The 24,276-nt window shown below is 42.6% G+C and overlaps 2 protein-coding genes and 3 non-coding genes across 5 annotated transcripts in view; 2 read left to right on the top strand and 3 right to left on the bottom strand.

Annotated features, from left to right (window-relative positions):
* Positions 1-466: 466 nt before the first annotated feature.
* On the bottom strand, positions 467-549 carry trnal-cag (transfer RNA leucine (anticodon CAG)). The gene has a single exon. It is a non-coding gene; the product is annotated as a tRNA-Leu (tRNA).
* A 1,063-nt stretch (positions 550-1,612) lies between these two features.
* Positions 1,613-1,695, bottom strand: trnal-cag (transfer RNA leucine (anticodon CAG)). The gene has a single exon. It is a non-coding gene; the product is annotated as a tRNA-Leu (tRNA).
* Positions 1,696-2,752: 1,057 nt separating this feature from the next.
* trnal-cag (transfer RNA leucine (anticodon CAG)) lies at positions 2,753-2,835 on the bottom strand. The gene has a single exon. It is a non-coding gene; the product is annotated as a tRNA-Leu (tRNA).
* A 6,897-nt stretch (positions 2,836-9,732) lies between these two features.
* Positions 9,733-16,020, top strand: ghdc (GH3 domain containing). The gene is made up of 11 exons (XM_085416517.1): positions 9,733-9,946; positions 10,127-10,402; positions 11,685-11,881; positions 11,975-12,169; positions 12,244-12,363; positions 12,753-13,050; positions 13,171-13,360; positions 14,853-14,924; positions 15,062-15,195; positions 15,307-15,395; positions 15,504-16,020. Exons 1-11 carry the CDS (start codon positions 9,853-9,855, stop codon positions 15,723-15,725), a joined length of 1,887 nt encoding a protein of 628 aa, XP_085272643.1. The 5' UTR covers positions 9,733-9,852; the 3' UTR covers positions 15,726-16,020.
* A 3,082-nt stretch (positions 16,021-19,102) lies between these two features.
* LOC146663654 (voltage-gated delayed rectifier potassium channel KCNH4-like) overlaps positions 19,103-24,276 on the top strand; it is a 44,791-nt gene continuing 39,617 nt past the window's right edge. The window contains exon 1 of the mRNA XM_085416516.1: positions 19,103-20,309. Coding sequence (XP_085272642.1) covers positions 20,234-20,309 — 76 coding nt within the window. The 5' untranslated portion in view covers positions 19,103-20,233. The remainder of the gene's footprint in view (positions 20,310-24,276) is intronic.

The raw sequence follows: 24,276 nt of genomic DNA, 5'->3' as shown, positions 1-24,276 counted from the left end.
GCCCCAACCTATCATGTGATTTCCTGAGGTCAAATGGCCCAGGATGTGAGTGGGCGTTAAGGCTTCTGGGAAGGTATCTCAACACTGGATTATAGATGTCAGACAGTTGGTGCCCTATGCCACCACCTCTGTTCAAAGATGGTCATTCACAGTGGACATAGATGTAACGGAGCAGTCTGTATCTGCAGTGAATTTGGCTGTGTGGAACAATTGATTTTGCAAAACATTCGGACTCCGGTAGATGCATGAGAGAGGTACTTGAGGTCAGTATCTTGCACAAGGATATTTGGCATGTAGATTAAAGCATCCCATCACCAACCTGGTAGGTGACCTGCACTACAGAAACCCTGACACTAACTAAATCAGATTTCAAGTTCATAACTTATCAAAGCAGTTGCCATTTGATGGCAACTCCTTTATTGACAGAAGACATGACATGTCAGTCTTACGGTTAATGAGCAAGGAATGTCAGGAGTGGGATTTGAACCCACGCCTCCAGGAGAGACTGCGACCTGAACGCAGCGCCTTAGACCGCTCGGCCATCCTGACACATTTGCACTTGTTGATACAGAATCCACATGACAGGCTAGCAGATCAAGACACCTTTACAACTGATCAGATTGGCAGACTATTACACCTCTTCTTTACCAACACATATTCAGCTGAGATTCAAGAAGTCACTTTGATGAGTGGTGAGACTTTTCTTCAACTATCTGATAAATGAACGTGACCAAGTTGCAGTACAGAAAGGAACTGACTTCTACTTCACATCTAAAGCACATTTGTGAGATTTGAGGTTTAGAGCTATGTATTTTTGCAGGCTGAGATCCAGTTGGTGAAGGAACTTGTAATGGATGTCTGTGAAGGTTCTGTCATCCAGGTCATTGTAGTCTAAGGAGCTTGGAAACTTCTTTAAACTTCTTTAAGTTGCTTGAAGACGTTTCACCTCTCATCCGAGAAATTTCTTCAGTTCTAGGGTCAAATGGTGGAGTGTCCCAGATTTAAGGCCTGTGGGAGTGTCTGCCCAAGAGGGACTATGGACCCTCTAATGATCCTCTCCCTAATGACACGAGCCAAAGTGTGAAAACGGGTGTAGGTCACAAGCAACCAAGGATTCGGGTGAGCTCATTGTGAAACCTAGCCCCAACCTATCATGTGATTTCCTGAGGTCAAATGGCCCAGGATGTGAGTGGGCGTTAAGGCTTCTGGGAAGGTATCTCAACACTGGATTATAGACGTCACACAGTTGGTGCCCTATGTCACCACCTCTGTTCAAAGATGGTCATTCACAGTGGACATAGATGTAACGGAGCAGTCTGTATCTGCAGTGAATTTGGCTGTGTGGAACAATTGATTTTGCAAAACATTTGGACTCCGGTAGACGCATGAGAGAGGTACTTGAGGTCAGTATCTTGCACAAGGATATTTGGCATGTAGATTAAAGCATCCCCATCACCAACCTGGTAGGTGACCTGCACTACAGAAACCCTGACACTAACTAAATCAGATTTCAAGTTCATAACTTATCAAAGCAGTTGCCATTTGGTGGCAACTCCTTTATTGACAGAAGACATGACATATCATGTCAGTCTTACGGTTAATGAGCAAGGAATGTCAGGAGTGGGATTTGAACACACGCCTCCAGGAGAGACTGCGACCTGAACGCAGCGCCTTAGACCGCTCGGCCATCCTGACACATTTGCACTTGTTGATACAGAATCCACATGACAGGCTAGCAGATCAAGACACCTTTACAACTGATCAGATTGGCAGACTATTACACCTCTTCTTTACCAACACATATTCAGCTGAGATTCAAGAAGTCACTTTGATGAGTGGTGAGACTTTTCTTCAACTATCTGATAAATGAACGTGACCAAGTTGCAGTACAGAAAGGAACTGACTTCTACTTCACATCTAAAGCACATTTGTGAGATTTGAGGTTTAGAGCTATGTATTTTTGCAGGCTGAGATCCAGTTGGTGAAGGAACTTGTAATGGATGTCTGTGAAGGTTCTGTCATCCAGGTCATTGTAGTCTAAGGAGCTTGGAAACTTCTTTAAACTTCTTTAAGTTGCTTGAAGACGTTTCACCTCTCATCCGAGAAATTTCTTCAGTTCTAGGGTCAAATGGTGGAGTGTCTCAGATTTAAGGCCTGTGGGAGTGTCTGCCCGAGAGGGACTATGGACCCTCTAATGATCCTCTCCCTAATGACACGAGCCAAAGTGTGAAAACGGGTGTAGGTCACAAGCAACCAAGGATTCGGGTGAGCTCATTGTGAAACCTAGCCCCAACCTATCATGTGATTTCCTGAGGTCAAATGGCCCAGGATGTGAGTGGGCGTTAAGGCTTCTGGGAAGGTATCTCAACACTGGATTATAGATGTCAGACAGTTGGTGCCCTATGCCACCACCTCTGTTCAAAGATGGTCATTCACAGTGGACATAGATGTAACGGAGCAGTCTGTATCTGCAGTGAATTTGGCTGTGTGGAACAATTGATTTTGCAAAACATTCGGACTCCGGTAGATGCATGAGAGAGGTACTTGAGGTCAGTATCTTGCACAAGGATATTTGGCATGTAGATTAAAGCATCCCATCACCAACCTGGTAGGTGACCTGCACTACAGAAACCCTGACACTAACTAAATCAGATTTCAAGTTCATAACTTATCAAAGCAGTTGCCATTTGATGGCAACTCCTTTATTGACAGAAGACATGACATGTCAGTCTTACGGTTAATGAGCAAGGAATGTCAGGAGTGGGATTTGAACCCACGCCTCCAGGAGAGACTGCGCCCTGAACGCAGCGCCTTAGACCGCTCGGCCATCCTGACACATTTGCACTTGTTGATACAGAATCCACATGACAGGCTAGCAGATCAAGACACCTTTACAACTGATCAGATTGGCAGACTATTACACCTCTTCTTTACCAACACATATTCAGCTGAGATTCAAGAAGTCACTTTGATGAGTGGTGAGACTTTTCTTCAACTATCTGATAAATGAACGTGACCAAGTTGCAGTACAGAAAGGAACTGACTTCTACTTCACATCTAAAGCACATTTGTGAGATTTGAGGTTTAGAGCTATGTATTTTTGCAGGCTGAGATCCAGTTGGTGAAGGAACTTGTAATGGATGTCTGTGAAGGTTCTGTCATCCAGGTCATTGTAGTCTAAGGAGCTTGGAAACTTCTTTAAACTTCTTTAAGTTGCTTGAAGACGTTTCACCTCTCATCCGAGAAATTTCTTCAGTTCTAGGGTCAAATGGTGGAGTGTCCCAGATTTAAGGCCTGTGGGAGTGTCTGCCCAAGAGGGACTATGGACCCTCTAATGATCCTCTCCCTAATGACACGAGCCAAAGTGTGAAAACGGGTGTAGGTCACAAGCAACCAAGGATTCGGGTGAGCTCATTGTGAAACCTAGCCCCAACCTATCATGTGATTTCCTGAGGTCAAATGGCCCAGGATGTGAGTGGGCGTTAAGGCTTCTGGGAAGGTATCTCAACACTGGATTATAGACGTCACACAGTTGGTGCCCTATGTCACCACCTCTGTTCAACGATGGTCATTCACAGTGGACATAGATGTAACGGAGCAGTCTGTATCTGCAGTGAATTTGGCTGTGTGGAACAATTGATTTTGCAAAACATTCGGACTCCGGTAGACGCATGAGAGAGGTACTTGAGGTCAGTATCTTGCACAAGGATATTTGGCATGTAGATTAAAGCATCCCATCACCAACCTGGTAGGTGACCTGCACTACAGAAACCCTGACACTAACTAAACCAGATTTCAAGTTCATAACTTATCAAAGCAGTTGCCATTTGGGGTAATTGAGGTAAATGGTGCTCGACCAATATTAAGGGGGTGCCTGGTGATGAAATCTTCTCTAAGGCCCACAGGCACATCTGGAACTCTACAAGAGGAATAGAGATTTGGAATAATTGAGGTAAATGGTCGTCGACCAATATTAAGGAGGTGCCTGGAGATAAAAGCTTCTCTAAGGCCCACTGGCACATCTGGAACTCTACAAGAGGAATAGAGATTTGAAACATTTGTTTGAACTCTGGAAGAAATAGTTTCTTCTTCCTTTTTTTGTAGACTGCCTGGGACAACATTTTGTTCATTATCTTCGGGTCCGTTATCTGAAGGTTCAGGAAGAATGGCATTTAATAAATCAGTGTTGTAACTCTCGCTGGCTGAAGACTTTTCATCTTCAGCGTTGTTCATATTAACACTGGTTGTAGGAATCTTAGTTGTTTCACTGGAGGATGACTGTTCGTATTCAAAGTTGTTTACAGAAACACTCGGTGAAGGAACCTCAGTTGTTTCAGAGGTGGGTGACTTTTCCGTTTCACTAGTGGGTGAGGTAAATGGTGCTCGACCAATATTAAAAATGTGCCTGGTGACAAAAATGACTCCTCGCCCAACCGACTCAACTGGAGCTGTAATAATGGAAGACAGAGCTGAAAGATTTGTTTGAACTCTGGAAAAAAAAGTTTCTTTGTCTTCTCTTTGAAAACTTCCTTGGTCAGCGTTTTGTTCATTCTCTTCAGATTTGTTCATATCTGAAGGTTTGGGGAGGACGCCATTGAATAAATCAGTGCTGTAATTCTCACTGGTGGGAGACTCTTCATGTTCAAAGTTGTTTATACTGGTTTTAGGAGCCTCATCTATTTCAGAGGTGGTTGCCTGTTCATTTTCATAGGCATTTACAGAAACACTGGTTTTAGGAACCTCAGACTGTTCATCTCTGGAAATAGATATCGGTAAGAAGAACCCATCAGGCTCTAAATAATATCTGTCAAGCTCCTCAAAGCCATCAGTGTCTGAAGAATTTGTATGACTGAAGACTGAGCGCCATATATTTGCAGACGACTATCGATTCAACGTTAAAACACTAGGTGCAGTAAAGTAGAGTGCCTTACCTTGGGGGTATTTATGAGCTCACGTTCTAAGACTTCAAAGGCACACGGGCCGTGACATCACAAAACGTCTTGAATCTTCACCTCCCTGAACGTTAGTATTAACCATTAAGCTAACCTTAATATTAACCTGCTGTTATCGAGGAATGGCAACCCAGACAGGAAAAAACTCGGGGTGCAACCGCACTTGGGATACAGCCCCGCTGTCTCACCGTCGGGCACCGGCGGGCCCGCGACAATTAACAAACAACACACTCTCCTTTTTTTTATTATTTACTTTTTGTTTTCAAGTTTTACGGCTTGCTCTTACATAGAAAGCTCCGGACTGAACAACAGCGCTTGTCTAAAGAGCCATCCTGTTAACGTGGAGTGAAATTATACTAGTCGAAGGTATTAAAGGTAACTTCTTTGTATTTTTATTTACAAATGTAAGATGGTGGGAAGCCGAGTTAGCTTAAAGCACATTGGCTACTAGCATATTAGCTAAATAAATAACGGAGGCTTGTATTTTTTGTATATACTTCTATGGTGCTGTAACCAATGACTGTATACAGTCATTGGCTGTAACCCAGTGTTAAGTTACTTGTTTAGCTAAACAAATAACGGAGGACTTAACGGCAGCGACTTTGTCGCTACATCTAGCGAGTTTTCAGACCCCCTTATTGACTTTTTTCTCTAAAAAGCAACAAATCTGGTGACTTTTTCTGGTGTTATTGGAGTCTTATTACGACTTTTTTGACGTGAAAGCACGTATCGCTCTTACAAGCAGCGGGAGCTGCCGTGGGCACCTCGCCCGTGCCAAAGCACTCACAGGCGGCGGTCCTAACGCAGCAGTTGCCCCCAGCTGCTGTCAGAGCAGGTGTTTACACCTACGCGTCCAAACTGCAAATTAATTGCGCATGAGCGAAGCCGCTGCTCCCGCACTGACTATAACGCAGGTCGGGAGAAGCGGTAGTTGTACATTGCTTTGTTTAAAATAAATCAATGCACTAAAATACACCATTCCAATCATCTGTTCAACCTGAGCCTGTCGCTGGGGAAAAATCCACAGCTGTGGAAGACCTCCTGTGTGGTACTGGTACCAAAGACCTCCCATCCTAAGGACCTCAGCAGCTTCAGGTAGGTAGCCCTGACATCACATCTGATGAAGACCCTCCAGAGGCTGCTTCTAAGCCATCTGCACCCCCTGGTGAGGTCTTCATTGGATCCGCTGCAGTTTTCTTACCAGCTTGGCATTGGGGTGGAGGACGCCATCATCTACCTCCTGCACCGAGCTCTGACTTACCTGGAGAAGCCTGGAAGCACTGTAAGGATCATGTTCTTTGATTTCTCCAGTGCTTTCAACACCAGCCAGCCACGACTTCTGAGGGACAAGCTGGAGCTATCGGGAGTGGACCACCACATGTCCCAGTGGATACTGGAGTACCTCACAGAACACCCACAGTATGTGAGGACACAGGGCTGTGTCTCTGATACGCTGGTCTGCAGTATGAAGGCCCCACAGGGAACTGTGCTAGCCACTTACAGAAGTTCTCTGACGACTGCCATAGCTGGCCTCATCACAGGTGAGGACGACTCAGAGTACAGACAGTACACTCTGGACTTTGCGGACTGGTGCCAGCAGAACCACCTGCTGATCAATGCCGGGAAAACCAAGGAGTTGGTGGTGGACTTCCGGAGACGCAGACCCACCACACTGACACCGGTGAACATCCAGGGAGTGGACATTGAGATAGTGGACTCTTATAGTGTTAAAAGTCTGCTTGTTTACTGTAGCTGTTTTATACTACGTTACCCATGATGCACCTCGGTATCTGTACTTCCGGTTGGGAACGTGTTCAGCGCAGTTCTGCACAGATGAGAGGGGTGTCGGAGGAGTAACGTATTTACTTGCATTCCCGTGTGAGTTAATACTGTGTGCGTGCTTACCATGTGAGTATTGTAAGATGAGAGTGATGCTTGTTTGACTTTATTTGTGTAATTTGCTACGTAAGAAGCTAGTCCCGTTGCTATCGCTAAGATGCGTTTTTTTGGCCTACTACAGGCAGCCTTGTGTTCAGCCCATATTTCATTCCATATACGACTTACTGTCAAGCATTGTGGTTGTAGGTGGATGTAACTATTTACTATGTTTATTCTCTGAATCGTTGTAATCTGCAGAGGTCTGGTTTGCCAATGTATATACGAGCCAGAAATTCATTTATGGTCTTAGGGTGCCATCTAGTGGCCATGAGGTTATGGCAGATTGTATAACATTACGCTGGAAACCCACAGTACTGTATAAGGGGTACACTGCTATCCATAGTGGTTAATACAAATGTTTGTTCTTTCTGTTTACAGATGACCACACACACCCATATACATACTCACACCCCCTTTACCTGCATGTGAATACTGTGATGCAATTGCCTCCCTACCGTAATGAGGTGGCAGATGACATCAACAGGATGTACAGCGTTGTACATCCTGTTGATGTCATCTGCCACCTCCTTATTAAAGTTATTTGAACTACATCACTGTGGAGTACCATTCCTTCTGACCGAGGAGGACTCAGTTGAAGCGTGATCGGCAATCAGTGCAAACATACATTACATATAGGTACCTGGGTGTTCACCTGAATAATAAACTAGACTGGAGCCACAACACTGATGCTCTCTACAGGAAGGGACAGACCAGACTCTACCTGCTGAGGCGGCTGAGGTCATTTGGAGTCCAGCTAGCGCTTTTAAAGACCTTCTATGACTCTGTGGTGGCATCTGTCATTTTTTACAGTGTTATATGTTGGAGCAGCAGTTTATCGGCAGCTGAGAGGAAGAGGTTGGATAAACTCATTTGGAAGACCAGCTCTGTTCTGGGACCCAGTGCAGTTGGTGGGAGACAGAAGGACTCTGGCCAAAATAACATCTCTGATGGACAGAGTCTCCCACCCCATGCATGTAAATGTTGCTGAACTGCAGAGCTCCTTCAGTGACAGACTGCTACATCCTAGATGCATGAAGGAGCGTTTCCGCAGGTCCTTCCTCCCTGCAGCTGTCAGACTGTACAATCAAAACTGCTCCCAACAAACATAGAGTTTTACATCAGCGCTGTAACTTGCTCTATTTTATCAACCCATTCACACTATAAGCAGGGTTTGCCTCTTATCTGTATTTAATTTTATTTAATTTAATAACGGTACAGTACTCTGTTTTTGGTAACCCTTGTCCTTGATGTAAATATGTAAAAATTGTGTATGTTTCTGTTCTGTGTCTTGTGTACTGTTTGTTTGTATGTGTCTTTCTTGCTGCTGTTACACCCAAATTTCCCCTTGTGGGACAATTAAAGGATTATTCTATTCTATTCTATTCTATTCTATTGCTAACTTAGAAATCGGATGTCCTTGCAGAGCCTTACCTCCATCTTCTACATCCAAAATCGACTGAAGCTGTCTGGTGATGCTTGCTATGTCCATTTTTGATTAATGTAGTTTGTTAACAACGTTAAGTCCGGATAAAGAAATTTAATGTGTGGTTTTAAATATATACTAAATGGTTTTAGGGTGTTTTTACTGACTTTATGTCTCTTCCATGATGTTATTTCTCTCTCCTACAGGGTCCTTTATAATTACATGACCAATTATGCAAATTAGGCGAAGACGTCATCTAGCGACTGAGTCCTCCAGCTTCACTGTTTATATTATGCTAACATAGCTGTGTCGCTAGCGATCACATAGCACAGGGGTGTCAAACTCAAATACACAGTGGGCCAAAATTCAAAAATGGAACAAAGTCGCGGGCTAACGTTAATATTTATTTAAAAAAATACTTCCTCCAGATATAAGAATGAATCTTTTCTTATGAACTCAAACACGTTTTGCTGAAAAACTGAATATGGAACAAGCAAAGCTTAATACTAAACAATATATATATTAGCTGTGTAATACCAGTAGGCCAGCTCTGATAGTAATTTGGCATGGCTTCGCGGGCCAAATGTAATTAAGCTGCGGGCCAAATTTGGCCCACGGGCCAGAGTTTGACACCTATGACATAGCACATCATTATATACCAGCTAACCAAACTTCAGTAACCCCACAAACCTCACTGCTGTTTACGTTCCTGTACGACGTTGGGCACTGGAACCAGCAGGAGGCAGACACCTGACATTGGGGTGTCATCCCAGGGTCCTTTTTTTGTATATTTTTTGTGTAACATATCTGACATACATAAGCACGTTAGACTGAAAGATGCAAAATCCTGACAGTCAGAAAATGCTGTTTTATGCTGAAGCACAGATAAGACATTTTTGAAAATCATGGACTTCTTCACAGTTTTCTGAAACTATTTTACAGTGTGTAGGTGTGCCCCCCTTCCCCCATGTGACTGTTTCAGGGACTGAAACAGTGGTGGCTGTTTGGAAGAATCTAAAATATAAAACAGTTTTTTGTTTACTACATAGTTCTATATGTGTTCATTCATAGTTTGATGCCTTAAGTGAGAATCTACAATGTAAATAGCCATGAAAATAAAGAAAAACATTAAATGAGGTGTGGTCAAACTTTTGACTGGTAGTATATATGTCCACAAACCCTCACACTTCCGTGTTTTATGTAAGAAATATTTAATAAGAATCGAACTTGCAGATTGATTGTCTTTGTTGTGCAATCACAACCACGGACGCTATAGCATTATCCAGGCAGTGGTGCTACATTTAAAGCAAAAACAGATAAATAAAATATAAGTTGTTGTTTTTTTTAGTTGGTATTTCCAGGTTTATTACGTCATGATTTAGTCAAACCAATCAGCGTCTAGTTCTGACCCAAATACGGAAGCAGCACAGACAGCGGCGAAAGTAAAAGTTGACATGCTTTCTTGGGCGTGGAAATGCAGTCCAAAGGCTTTTTATAGACATTAATTATTATAACCACGGGGACGTCACATCTTATTTAATGCTCAAGATGTCTTCCTCTTGGTTTCGCGTTGCACTTCCGCTTTGTTTTGCGGTTTCATCGGTCGCCCTGGCCATCAGCGGACAGATTCCCGGTAAGCGGTGAATGAGTGCGCGAAATAGCGAAATAAAAACCATCTTGTCTCGACAGGATTGCGCACTTTCACGGTAGACTGCGTACTCTTGTTTGTAAATGAGAAGAAAAGTAACGGTCTAATGCTGACTAACAGCGCCCCACCTGGCTCCTCTGTATTTTTGTGTGTCTTGTGTAACAGCCATGCCGACCCCTCTCCCCGCTGTCATCGGTTTGTGCTCTGTGGCCGGGATGGCATTAATCTTGAAGATAAAGGTTGAAAACCGGACGTTAAGCAGCCTTCTGAGCCAGCATGTAGCGGTGAAGGTTGTAGGCTGGCTGGGCAGGCGGCAGAGAAGGAAACTTGAAGCAGACACACTCAAAGTCAAAGAAGTCCAACAGGAGACTCTGCTGAAGCGCTTGCGTAAAAGCGCAGATACGTATTATGGAAGACAGTACGACTTCAGCTCAATAAAAGGTAAGCAGCGAAGTAGATGGCGTTAGTTTAGCAAGCAGGTAGTGTGAAGACATTTGTGCTTATTCAGTGTTAACGCTTGGGAAGACCGGGGTGACACATTAAAGGAAAAAACTCGTGCCACCAGCTGCCACCAGACCCCAGAGTCCTTAAATAACGGCAACAAATCACAATTTCATATTGATTTGATTCCTATTTTAAACGTGTTGCTTTCCAAATATAATCAAAGCTGCATTTATCTGTTCACAATTTTTATTGTTTTGTGAGCAAGTCAAGCTTTTTTAAAATTTCTTTTTATTTTGTTTTAAACCTGTGTCATCAAATTTATTGTTTTCAATGAACAAATGTCCCCGAGACATTTTCAGCGTACAGGTGACTGAAACAGCATTTCATGCATTGAGTGGAATTTGGCTCGTTTTGTAGACTTAACTCCATGTGCTGATTTGTTATTTAGTTGTGCCAAAGGGTTTCCAAATGAATTCATTTTATGTTATTACAGTAATATTTGTAGGAAATATTGGAGGGAAGAATAATAATGCTGTAAGTCAAAATCTGTTTATTTTTCTCATGTTTTTTTCATTTTTTTGTCAGATAATTGACACTGAAAACACATGTAGCCTGTACACCTGTAGCCAGATGCAATCAAATACAACTACCATCATTTATGTTTATATGTGTATTATTAACGTTACATTCATATTTTTTTTAGTATCACTCCTTTCATTCCTGTACTACAACACCTTTAGTATAGATGTAAAAAGTACTACACTATTTCTATGATCATCTGAGATGAAAATTATCCTGACTACCACAGAGTTAAGATGCTTCCTTGTGACTTTCTCGTTCTCTTCCCCTCCACAATTTCATTGCTTCACTTAAATAGTTTTGATATAGAAGCTGCTGCGTGCTGTGTGTCTTGCTGGAGTGTGCATTTACTTGTGTCCATGGTTCACCTGCCTATGCCCTGTGCACATATAGCAGCAGTATCATATAGTCTGTGGATGAGAATGTGGTTTCTGAGAGTACCACCAACTCATTTCTGCTTGTTGTAATGTTGCTGTTTAAACTATTCACAGCAGGCCAGGGTATTAAATGACCCTGAGTATACTGGGAAATGTCCCAGTGTTCCTGATGGGCACGGACAATGCAGCAGGTCCTGAGAATTGCGATGCTGAAATTGGGGACTGTTTGATACTTGTGCTTAAAATAAGCTCAAATGATGAAAGATAAATTAGAGGTGTCAATACAGTTTTGATTTAAATCATGAAATCTGTTTATTTTCTAGATATTAAAGAATTTCAGGCATACCATCCTATTACTACATACACGCACTATCAAGACCTAATCAACCGCATCGCAGCTGGAGAAGAGAAGCTCATCATTGCAGAGAAGCCATTAATTCTGGCCATGACCTCCGGGACATCAGGATCCAGTGCCATGCTGCTCAGCACTAAGGACACCAACACTGAGTTCTTCCTGCAGGTGAAGTCACTGCTTGATGATGATGATGACGGTGTAGCCCATGCGCTGCGCAAGGAAATTTTACTAATAATACTCGCTGTGTGTTTCCATCAGGGAGTGACTGTGTGCTTAGATGCCATGCAGCAGGCATTCCCTGAGACCAAGAGCCTTCAACGCACCACCAAGTTCTTTTACACTCCTACTTTTCGGCAGTCTGAGGCTGGAATTCCCATCGGACCAAACTCCTCGACACCAGCCTCCTCACGCCACATCCTAAACCTGTACACGACTCCAGCACCTGCCTTCAAGGTACAATCAGCAAGCCTAACAAGTGGTCAGCCTTTGTGTGACCGATTCGGTAATAAAATCTTATGTTTCTTCAGGTTCCCGGTGAGAAGGACACGCTCTATTTGCATCTTCTTTTTGCGCTGAAAGATCCTAATGTGGGAACTCTGGAGTCCAACTTCGCCTCCACAGTTTTCTATGCCTTCAGTGCCCTACAGGTACCCAGTTGTTTGTCAGGAATGAGTTACTTTTGTTGTTTTTGTGTTTTTCTTTCTTTTTTATGTGAGTAGAGGCATAAAAACAGGACTTAATGGGAAACCGTAAAGTATGTAAAGTAATTCATCCATTCCATCCTTCAAAGAAAAGCATTAGCAATGTTATTTCTTGTCTATTTTAAGAGACAACGTTTCATTGAGCAGTAGCAGGCTGTTGTTGTCCTTCACATGTGCCTCATTTCGTTCTCACTGGGACATCATTTAGTAAAACAAGATGAAATCTTGAGTCAGGTGTTTAGCTCCCACTGACTGATTAAAACATTTGTGTTAATTGCTTTATGAATAAAGGCTTGGGCAAGTCATTTCTCCCTAATATGCTCTCGATCTCATAGGAGCGTTGGCAGGAACTTGTGGAGGACATTGAACGGGGGAAAATCAGCACTGCTCTGTCTCTGGAGCCCAAAGTGAGGGCCAAGCTTGAAGCGCTAATGAAGCCAGACCCACAGAGAGCTGCCCAGCTCCGGGCCCACTTCCAGGACGGCTTCAGGGGGATTGCCAAGCGCCTGTGGCCTCATCTGAACCTGGTCCTGGCAGTGGACTCAGGCTCCAATCAGATCTACGGTGAAATGTTGAGGGAGAGTTACTGCAAAGGAGTGCCTTTCTACTCGCCCTTCTATGCTGCTACTGAAGGTAAGAGCCTTCATTTACATTTTTAAGCTGTTTAATTAAAAACCGTTGCAGTTGGGCATTTGTAGGGTTTCTATATGTGGATGAGGTCAGCATTTGCTCTCATTATCTGTGCCCCTGCAGGTTTAATTGGGGTGAACCTGTGGCCTCAGGAGTCAGAAAGACGTTACTTGCTGTGCCCTCGCTCAATGTTCTGCGAGTTCCTCCCAGAGAGCAGCCTGGATGAGGAGGCCCCTCACACTCTGCTGATGGAGGAGGTGAAGGAGGGAGAAAACTATGAGCTGCTTGTCACAAATGCTTCAGGACTTTACAGGTTCGATTTCATCTACAAACAAATATAAATAACTGCAGCTGTATGTTTACGTCCTCATGATTGTGATGGGTCACACTGCATTTTAACATGTTCTAAATCTGTTTAAGAATCAAATGGAAGTGTTCATGTTTGATATGTAACACTTTATTAGGTACACTTCACTACTTTTAGGTTGGACATCCTTTTTTCTTAATTCTTCACAGCAAAGATTCAACACGGTACTGGAAACATTCCAGAGAGAATTTGGTCAGTGTTGACATGATGGGAATCTCCCGTTCCACAAATGCTCTATTGGACTGAGACTTCTGTGACTGTGGAGGTCATCTGAGTACAATGAACTCATTGGTCAAGAAACCATTTTGAGACTTGATTGAGCTTTGTGACATGGTGTGGTATCCTACCGGAAGCAACCATCAGAAGATGGGTACACTGTGGTCATAAAGGGATGGACATGGTCAGCATCACTATTCAGTTGGAGGCTGTGGAGTTTAAAAGGATCTTGGTACCAAGGAAACAAAGAAAATATCCCTGACACCATTATGCTACCACCACCATCTGCCTGAACGATTGTTACAACAAGGCTTTCATGTTGTTTATGCCAAATTCTGATCCTCTCTCCAAATGGTGGAGCAAAAAATGAAACTCTAGGCAACTTTTTCCAATCTTGTCCAAATTTGGTGACCCTATGTGAATAATAGCCTCAGTTTCCTGTTCTTCAGAATCAGATTACTTGTGGGAATAAATGTGGATTACAGTTGCTCCAAGTCGGTAACAGTAACAGACTAAACAATACAGTATGTTACAGATTTTACAAATTTAAGAAACAGCACTAATATATACAAATCACTCAATTATAAATATCAAGAATTAACAGAGGTGATTCTAAATAAATATCAAGAATATTGCAGAGTATGAGTGGCAGCTGATGTGGTCTTCTGCTGCTGTACCCATCTGCTTCATAGTTCAATGCACTGTGATTATAGAAATGCTCTTCTTGATAATTTGGTTGCAACAAGTCATTATCTGAGTTTCTGTTGCCTTCCTATAGGCTCAACTCAGTCTGGCCACCCTCCTTTGAGCTCTGACATCAGCAAAGCATTTCTACCAGAGATCTGCCGCTCACTGGATATTTTCTCTTTTCCGTGCCATTCTCTGGAAACCCTAGACATGATTGTGTGGTGAAATCCCAGCAGACACCAACAACCATGCCACATTTAGTCACTTAGATCAACTTTCTGACCCATTTTAACACCTGGTATGAACTTCAGTGGGTTATCTTGACCATGGCTACATCTCTGTGTGCACCAAGTTTCTGAGTGGCTCATTAGATATTTGTGTTAATGAGCAGTTGAACAGGTGTACTTAACAAAGTTGCTAATGAGTGTAAAATCAGATTTGTCCGATGGCTCTTTATGACCATCACTGCAATTAAAATGTGATATTACAACTATAACAAACTCTCATATTTACCTGTATATTTCCCTTGTTACAGATATCGCATCGGAGACATTGTAAAAGTTGTTGGATTTCACAACCAGTGTCCCATCGTGGAGTTTCAGTACAGGTACAGCACTGGACAGCAGTACAGTTTTTCTTATGCTGTGTGTGTGTGTGTGTGTGTGTGTGTGTGTGTGTGTGTGTGTGTGTGTGTGTGTATAAAGCATGACACGATACTTTCTCCTTGCTTCCATGCTCCATTAGACGAGGTCAGATGCTGAATGTTCGAGGAGAGAAAGTGTCAGAAGCATTGTTCCTCAGTGCTTTGAAGAAGGCCGTCGCTCAGTGGCCAGGAGCTCAGCTGGTTGACTACTGCTGTGCTGAGAGCGGCATCCTGGGTAATATTTGTTCTTGTTTATACCCTTAAATCATAGAAGAAAGTTGAATATGATGCGAAAACTATTGAACCCTTTGCAGCATATTTTATTTTATTTATTGTGGCATTGCAGGAGATACAATTGGTGGCTCGGACCCTCACTACCAGGTGTTCTTAGAGCTGAAAGGTGTGAGGAGGCTTACAGAGGAACAACGACATAAGGTAAGAGAAATCCTAATGAAGGTTCACCAACAGGCAGCATGTTTACAGTCTGTCATTAAATCACTCTACCTTGTCTTTTTGTTTGGTGTTTCCTCTCTTGCTTCCCAGCTGGACATTTCTCTCCAGCAGGATTCGGCCGTCTACAAATCCTTCCGTATCAAAGGCAGCATCGGGCCAATGAGAGTGCAGCTGGTGGCAGAGGGAGCGTTTAACAAACTTCGTAAGCAGATGATGGCGTACTCGAGCACCTCACCCAATACGTTCAAAATGCAGCGGGTGCTGCGCAGGAAAGAATATGCTGAATTCCTTCTGGGCAAAACGATTTCCTGAGATCACTTACAGACTGATGATATTGGATGTTTTTTATTTATGACTGACTTAATGAAGTGTGCCTGTGGGAGATGTTAACCACGATGCATTAACTCTGATTTTTAAACAATAAAAATGCACTTTTGACTTTTGACAAAATATCCCCGAAGTCTCATCTGTACAAAACCCCCAATTTAGAAGTTTCCCGAGTATTTCCAGTGGAAATTTTCTGGTGACACCAGCACGAGAAAATCTTTGAGCTGTATTTAAATGTAAGCTTCAGTTGCCATTCCTCAATAAATTTCACTTTACTTTTCTCCAATGTTTTTTTTTTTTTTTCTGGGCAGTTAAAGGAAAAGCAAAAGAACATGCTGTTAATATCTTGCATTTTTTAATGGAGTTGCTTAAGCTTTCATTTTATACCATCTGTTACTAAATGTTGCACCATCTAATGATCCCATTTTGTGAAATTACCTGTGATGACTAAAGCAGCATTTGGCAAGATTTAAATCTAGTACGCTACTGTTATGTGGCTGAATTTTGTGTTTTTGGTCCCTTTAGTATTGTTAGACAGCAGTCACAGCATGTCCTGGTGAAGGTAATTATGCTATTTTTAACTTAGTTAATTATCTGACATCATATGGTTGTTGGTGGAAGTCGTGTTTTTTAGCTGGTTCTCTTTCAGATTGTGCAGATTTGGCCAGCTTCTAGTTTCATCTTAGAGTCAAGTGGATCCATCAGACCAGAAGAGCTGATTACTGGTAAGCATCCTTGGCCTCTAGACTGTAACTGATGATGCTTATGAAATCAAGATAGCCTTCAGTATCTGCCTGCTCGCATTGTTCACCACCTGTACAGCTTATTTCTTCAGTTACATCATAAACAATAGTGCAATAGGAGTGTCAGGACTTTGTTGTTACCACCAGAGGGAGCTAGTCTAATATTTAAGACATGCAGCATAATGCTATCTCCCACAGGTCCAGCATTTAACTGCTTGTCAGCCTTGACTGAAGCAGTGAATTCTTGTTGATAGCTCTGACTGTGAGGGCTCTCGTCTGAATTAATATCATCTTCTTATAAATAATCAAGGTTTTGGAAAAAAGGGGAGCAGACAAAGAAGACGGAGAAAGCGCATATTTATATGTATGTTGACTAGACTAATCCTCACATCCTTATTTGATTCTGTGAGATTTTCCTGTTGCCATCTTTAGCCTCAAAGAAAGTCTGAGTCTGAATAAGCCCCGGTCTGAGCCGACTGCTTCTCTCCTGTAGGTCGATTCGTTCACAAAGTGGGCTAATATTTTTAGAAACGCCCCATTTCAGCAGAGATTTGACATCGTTCTCGCTTTATTTTGGCTTCATAATGCCTCAACTGTATATACAAGTGTTACATTTTGGCTTAAGAAAGCTGGCAAACAGCACTGCATGGAAGAACTTAAAACAATATGGCACTAGTTTGATTTCAGGCCTTTTTCTTAAGTATCCACCTAAAAAAAAAAAAAAAAAAGTTAGTTTGTTTGTATTTCACAGTTGTGTATATGAACAGCATTATTGGGGTGGTTTCACATTAAAATGTATTTCTTGGCAGGTACTTTCATTCTTCCCTTTGCTGTTTATTCATTCCAGATTGCCTTCTATCTCTTCTTGGTTGTTTAGTTAGATGGCTTGTGTCTTCCTCTGCCTGCCGTCCTCATACGCCCAGAGGATTTACAGACACACAAACGCTCAGAGCCCGCGATCACACATCTGTTCTCTCACAAGTTAATTCATTGTAAACAGACAGATTTGAGAAAGGCAGGCTTGACTTCTCAATGGGATGCAGGGGGGAAGTGTGTTGAAGTGAGAGAAGGGATGCTGCGGGATGTGTGAATCGGCCTGGCTGCTGAGTTTATCTGGCATACAATTTAAATCAGGATTAGGGTTGTGGATTTTCATTCAAGTTTAGTAAATTACAGTCAGTTCAATCAGCAGAATATTCAAGGAATTAATTTTCAGATGTTATTATGTGCATAATTAAGGGGCCAAAGTGAATTTTACAAGCACGCCAGCAGTTCCCTTAAAACTGAGAACTATGGGAAATGTAGTTGGGGATAATATTTCACCTGACCCTGTGTGCGTCACTCTGTCACATTAGACCGAGGAGATGATCGTGAGCATGTTTAATGTATTAGCCTCTTTATTAGTGACAAGCAGCGACGGATGAACTACAAGAAGAAGGGACAATGAGATGTCATTAAAAATAGAAAACAGTGAATGGCTGCCAAGGCTTGAATAGGATCCGAGAGAGGAAACAATCCTCTCTTAAAAGCCTCCAAGCTTCTCTTTTACTTTCACTGTCTTTTTTTTTCTCCACCTTTTTTGTTTCTCCTCCAAATCCAGCTCACCTCTGCTCCCAGCAATTAACATTTAATGTGTTTGTGGTTTTGTTTAATTATCCCCTAAAATACCCACCTTCGGTGGACGTAACAGCTTTCATCTCTTCTCTGAGGTGGCTATTCTCAGAAGTCTGCAGCTGCTTTCAGAAATGTTAGTCAAGATAAAAACAAATGTACTTTTTTTTTTTCACTGAGAAGATTAAAAATGCAATTTCTGGTGAGAGGAAACACCCACACTGCTGCTGAATCTGCTAAATCTTTCCAAGATTACCAACCCCCACAAGAAATTTCTATTATATTTCTTTCCTCATCATTTTTGTTTACTTGACTCCCAATCTGCATAGAGACACATTTGATGGATGGAACAGAAAATATGTAGGGAAGATCTCATTCTTTTTATCTTATTTTGCTATATTAGTGGGTATTATCGTGTGTGTTGTACGTCTTTTGAGTCACAAAACAGCCATAATAAAACATTCTTGAGGCCTATTGACTTCTAATTGGAATATGGAGGATTGTAGGATTTATTCTAGGTCTTTCTCTTACTTCTTGACAAAACAAAGCAACTGTAGGTTTTCATTCAGCACCTCATACATATACCAGTGATTTAAAATGTACTGATGAATGTGCTAGTTAAGTAAAAATGCTGAAAACCTCCTTCTAAATTAATAACATACCGATCAAAATACAATAATACAGGCTTATAATATTAGCTGCATGACCCCCCAAATAACCCCTAATATTAGGTTTCACGTTCAACATTTAATATTGATCACATTAATTAATAGCAATGGATCGTCTTTCCCCGATTACTACAATTTTAATGAGATTGATTTTGACAGGATTCTTCGAACACGGAGGGGAGATGATTTATCTTCCCGATGAGAACGTTCACTGTCTAGAGGTATTTCCCCTCGTTGGATAAGCCGTATTGCTTTCTTGGGTCAAAGTGAGTTAGGTTTGGGGGTTTTGGCATCGCGTTGTCACGAAAAACATCTCCAGGCTTATCCTTTTAATCCGCTCTTAGCGGCTTTTATCCCAGAGTCTTAACTCGCTCATGGATACTCCACAGGGGGTGACAGGGCAAAGGCAACCAGCCTCATTTTTAATAGTCAAGATGGAAATTAACAAAAAAAAAACAAAAACTCTAGGAACGGTGTTTTGAAGCTGTGCCTCCTTTACTCTGCAACTTGGATAAAATAAATAAATTAGAGGACTTTGACAGTCTCCCTTTAGCCAGGCTCCTTTGACAATACAGCACACAGTCCAACAGAATACAAAAGGCTTCGTTAACCGATGTGCAGGTAATCCATCTTTCCTTGCTTTGCAGACATGCCCACAAAAGCCATGTGCTGATAGTACCACTGCTGGGTGTGATGGTGCTGTCAGATGCTCCCAAAGCCTCACCCCTCCCTCTTTCCTCTACCTCTCCCTTTCTTCCCTTACTCTCTTTCTCCCCCTCTCTCTCTCTATACCCCCACCACAGATGAAAACAGGTCCCTACAGAGGATGCCTGTATCTCATTGGCTGATATATCACCGGCGCGGATGGGAGCAGGAGTGAGGGAGAGGGAGAGTAGCGAGGAGGGGAGAACGCTCAAGAAGATGCAACTACTCCCCCACAGCATCCTGACACATCACTGAGCATCACTGAAAAGAGGTGTAGACACATGCTGTTATTTTTCGTCGCACAGATTTGCGGTCCTCTTTTAAATGGAAAGCGCAGCGCACTTGGAGGATAACTTCCTCCACACTGCTGCCGGGATCGGCGCTCCGACTGAAAGGTGCAGACAAGCAACAGCTGGGCTCACTGTTTTGAAGCTCTTTGGATCTCAGAGTCAGTTGCACTTGATCCCTTCTTCAGCTGCTCGTGACCGTGACTCTTAATTTCTCCTTTTCGAGACTGCACCCAAACCTCTGCATTGTTGGAGTGAGCTATTTTAGTCCTCCCAAAGCCACGCTGTTGATTTACTGAGAAGGCATCGCTCGGGGAAGGGTGGCAGCATTTACTGTAAATGTGCATCCCTGCGGCTGGTGCCAGAGAGTCACCCTCAAAGTCTCACGCACCTGCTGAGACTCCCTGGAAGCTACCTGCTGTGCCTTTGGGATGGTGTGACCTCAAGCTAGCAGGTGACCTTCCTAAATCGGGGTCAAGATGCCGGTGATGAAGGGCCTCCTGGCCCCACAGAACACCTTTCTAGACACCATCGCCACACGCTTCGATGGCACACGTAAGTGTCCTGTGAGGCTGAGCTTCTCTGATAAATCCTCACTCAGTGAAAAAAAAAAAAACCTGGTAGTTTAGGTTGCTGACTTGGACTTTGCCTCATTTAAATCTATTGTGTGGTCATTTGTCTCCTCTTTTCTTGTCAGTTTTTAAAATACAGCTAATAAACTAAAGTAATGGAAGTTTTGTGGCTGGCATCAAATCAAATACAGACTCCTGTGCTGTGTTTTCACTGTGAGAGACCCCACTGCCTGAATTAAAATTTGTTTCTCTTCATCCTCTGCTTTAAACTTGGGCAGAACTTGGATTCAGCTCTTCTCAGGTCATCACAATCAGTACAAATGTCCTGACTAAAATAGCATCTGCTGCTGGTTCCACTTGAATAAAAAAAAAGAAAAGAAAAAGTTCTCTTGCACTCAACATCTCACATTTGTTTCACACATTTAGCCTCACAGTAGCCGAGCAGCCATTAGGCAGCACTGCCATTTTTGCTTAGCTCGTGCCTCTTGTTTTGCACCTTGTGCCCCTCTCAGGGGAGGTTGCGGCTCGTTGTAAATAAATGCCACGGGGACGTCTGTGTTTTGTTTGTTTGTCGATTCAGCCTGTCCTCCCTCGCCTGGTTTCAGCAGCCAGATTGAACGGATGGCTCGCTGTGATTCTTAGAGCTCGGTCTCCGTTCCACTTGGGGAAATATAAACACAGTGGAATGGGAGACATTACCGTGTAAGTGATGTGCAGGGTATGCAATTATAGCTTCAATTTGCGAGCCGGGTATTCTAATGAGATATCTCTCAATTTCTTAAAGCACACTTGCACTCACCTCGTCGCGAATTGTTCTTGTATCTGGGCACTAAAGGAGCTGAAAATACAAAAGTGGAGTTTTGTGAGCCGAGAGGATTCGCACTCAGTCTAGAGATGATGTGACTACTGCACAGTTCAGCTGGAGGGCCAGGAGGTCAGACAGGTCCCTGTGTGCCCTTGAGCTAAACATTTCAATGTTGACAGTAATGTTGAGAAACATTCAGTGCTCTTTAGGGTGTTTCAGGGTGTCATAGGACTCTTCCACATTTACTTGTTGTATTTTGGTCGTACAGCCATTAGATCTGGAGCTGAGCCCACTTCTAAAACTTCAGAATAAAATACAAATGACAGTAAACAGGTGACAAATTAAAGGAAAAATATTGTCTTAGTAGGATGGTGGACCACTGAGTGCCCTCAGATCAACCTCATTGTTCATTAGCTTTAATTCTACAAGTCTTACAGTCGCCCTATAGATTTTTCTCATTTAATAGATATTTCCTTACTTGCTGAGAGTACAACAACTTTGTATTGATTTGACACTTCTTTCTAAGTCAGCAGCCACATACAGCTCATTTTGATCTTAAGTGGGCTGGATCAGTGAAACTTCCCTTTCTGTGAGCGTGAAGAAGTTTAGCTACAACTTTAATCCCTGAGATGTATAAAAATAAGAAAAAGAAGTGCAATTTCCACAGCACGTCTCTAATTTACTTTAAAATAGTATGAATAGCCATAGGAAAGGACTTTATCAGTAGCCAGAGCTGTGAAACGTATGAAAATATGGTTAAAAGCCCAAACTTTATGCACTTCACATTTTCCAAAGCCGTTCAGTGAACCAGAATGAAGTCTGTGTTGGGCTGAATCTAATCCCCAGGCCTTATTTATGATCACCCTTTCTCTAAGTGAACCCAAACCACTCAAGAGGATACCTCCCATGGGTTAACTAACCCACCAGATGCCCTTGCTGTTAGTTAAGTGTTCAGGTTTTCCTTTAATTTGTCATTTGTTTATATATACTGTAGTGCCGGTTTTGAGTGTGTAACGTTCATTCAGAATAAAAGATAAATCAATAAAAACATGTAGCCATTAGCGAGACGTGCATCTAAAAAATTTTTTCCCCAACTCATTCTCATCCCTGCCATAAGGCTGTGGCTCCTACAGGAGTGGCAGAGTGCCCACTGCTCAAAATAGCTTCCTTCCTGTTGCCCGGGTGACAGGGTCCTGCCACTTGACATGGATGATGCTCGAACACTTTGGACTCGGAGAAAAAGATGGTCGACTAAAGAGAAAACACTTGAACTTGCTTTCTAATTAAGGACTTGTAAGCAGCTGGTCTCTTGTTCCAGGAAAGAGCATCTTAAAACAAGTGGCATTGTGGGTCGTGCACCTGCAGTCTCTCTTCTGTGTCGCCCCCAACTGCCGTCGGTCTGGTGCATGCAGCATTCATTAGAGTGTTTGTTTTTGTGGGTTTCACTTGGATGTTTGAGCTTCACTGGATAGAATTTAGACACAGGGAACCTGCATTCATATTTTCAGGATGGAAGAAAAAAATTGTCTGATTTGTGATACTCCAGTTCGCTTTGCTGGAAAATCAGTATTAGGAGTCCTAAAATATGCCTGGAGAAGATTCTTAATTATTTTTATTTTTACAAGACTTATTTTAATGTTAAATTACTGCAAATTAATTGTATTAATTAAAAAAATTAAGTCAAGTCAAACTCAAGATTCAGTTAAATTTGAAAATGAATCTTCATGTGCAGGAAACATGTAAAAAGTAGCAGGTCTCAGTTTAAATCAGCCAACACATCATCACTAAATGTGCAGTTACACAAAGACAACAGACCATCAATTAAACCTGCTACATCATTTACTAACTGTTCAATATTGAAAATAAAGTCAAAGAAGTTCAATTAGATCACAAAAAAAAACTCTTCATGAAAACATAACCCTTGGCTTGACTCACCAATTACAGTTTATATTAGCTCATCAGCCACTTCAATAGGTACACGTTGCTAGTTCCAGGTTGGACTCCCTGCTGCTGGAAACCTTGTTTGAATATTTTGGTCCATATTGATGTGGCAGCTGCGCATCCATGATGAGAATCTGACGTTCTACGGCATCCCAAAGGTGCTCATTTGACTGTGATCTGATGACTGTGGAGACCCTCTGAGTACAGTGAACTCATCGTCATGTTCAAGAAGCCAATTAGAGAGTTGTGAGATGGTGCGTTATCCTCTGGAAGAAGAAAGTCAGAAAATGGGTACGCTGTGGTCATAAAGAAATAGACATGGTCAGCATCAATAATCAGGTAGATTGTGGAGTTCAAATTATGCTCAGGTAGTATTAATCAGAATCAGAATGGGGTTTATTGCCAAATGTTGAGCAGGTTTACAACATTAGGAAATTGCTGCGGTGCTTCAGTGCAAACATGGTGTCATAAATAACACTTAAATAGACATGGAAAAAAATAAAAGTAGGGATAAGAATTAAAAGTGCTACGTGGAAAGATATGTGCATGAGATATACATGAGATATATACATGAGAGTAAGAATTAAGAGTGCTACGTTGAAAGATATATACATGAGTGCAGGTGGTGATCAGTGCCAAACATGGAATGATACAGTGAACACAGCGTAGGGTCATGTGTTAGTGGCGGGGACAGTCATATGGTTATTGTTCATGTGTCCAACAGCAGAGGGGAAGAAACTGTTCTTATGGCGAGAGGTTCTGGTGCGGATGGACCGGAGCCTCCTGCCTGAGGGGAGCAGGTCAAACAGACTGTGTCCAGGGTGAGAAGGGTCAGCTGAGATCCGAGCTGCACGCCGCAATGTCCTGGAGGTGTACAGGTCCTGCAAAGATGGGAGTCTGCAGCCAATCACCTTCTCAGCAGAGCGCACAACACGCTGCAGTCTCTGTTTGTCCCTGATAGTGGCTCCAGCGTACCACACGGTGATGGAGGAGGTGAGGATGGACTCGATGACTGCAGTGTAGAACTGCATCATCGTCCGTGTTGGCAGGTTGAATTTCTTCAGCTGCCTCAGGAAGTACATCCTCTGCTGGGCTTTCTTGATGACGGAGGTGATGGTGGGCTCCCACTTCAGGTCCTGGGTGATGGTGGTACCCAGGAAGCGGAATGAGTCCACAGAGGTGATGGGGGTGTCAGTCAGGATGA

This window comes from Rhamphochromis longiceps, linkage group LG8 (genome assembly GCF_057381845.1).
Source record: "Rhamphochromis longiceps isolate RC_006_pf linkage group LG8, R_longiceps_female_GT1.1, whole genome shotgun sequence".
Taxonomy (NCBI): Eukaryota; Metazoa; Chordata; class Actinopteri; order Cichliformes; family Cichlidae; genus Rhamphochromis; species Rhamphochromis longiceps.
The sequence above is the reverse complement of the archived record's forward strand: the minus strand, read 5'-3'. Positions and strand labels throughout refer to the sequence as shown.

Coding starts and splice junctions, on each gene's coding strand:
- ghdc (XM_085416517.1), top strand. CDS start 9,853: ATGCTCAAGATGTCTTCCTCTTGGTTTCGCGTTGCACTTCCGCTTTGT. Junction 9,947..10,126: donor CATCAGCGGACAGATTCCCG/GTAAGCGGTGAA, acceptor CTTGTGTAACAG/CCATGCCGACCCCTCTCCCC. Junction 12,170..12,243: donor CTCCAGCACCTGCCTTCAAG/GTACAATCAGCA, acceptor ATGTTTCTTCAG/GTTCCCGGTGAGAAGGACAC.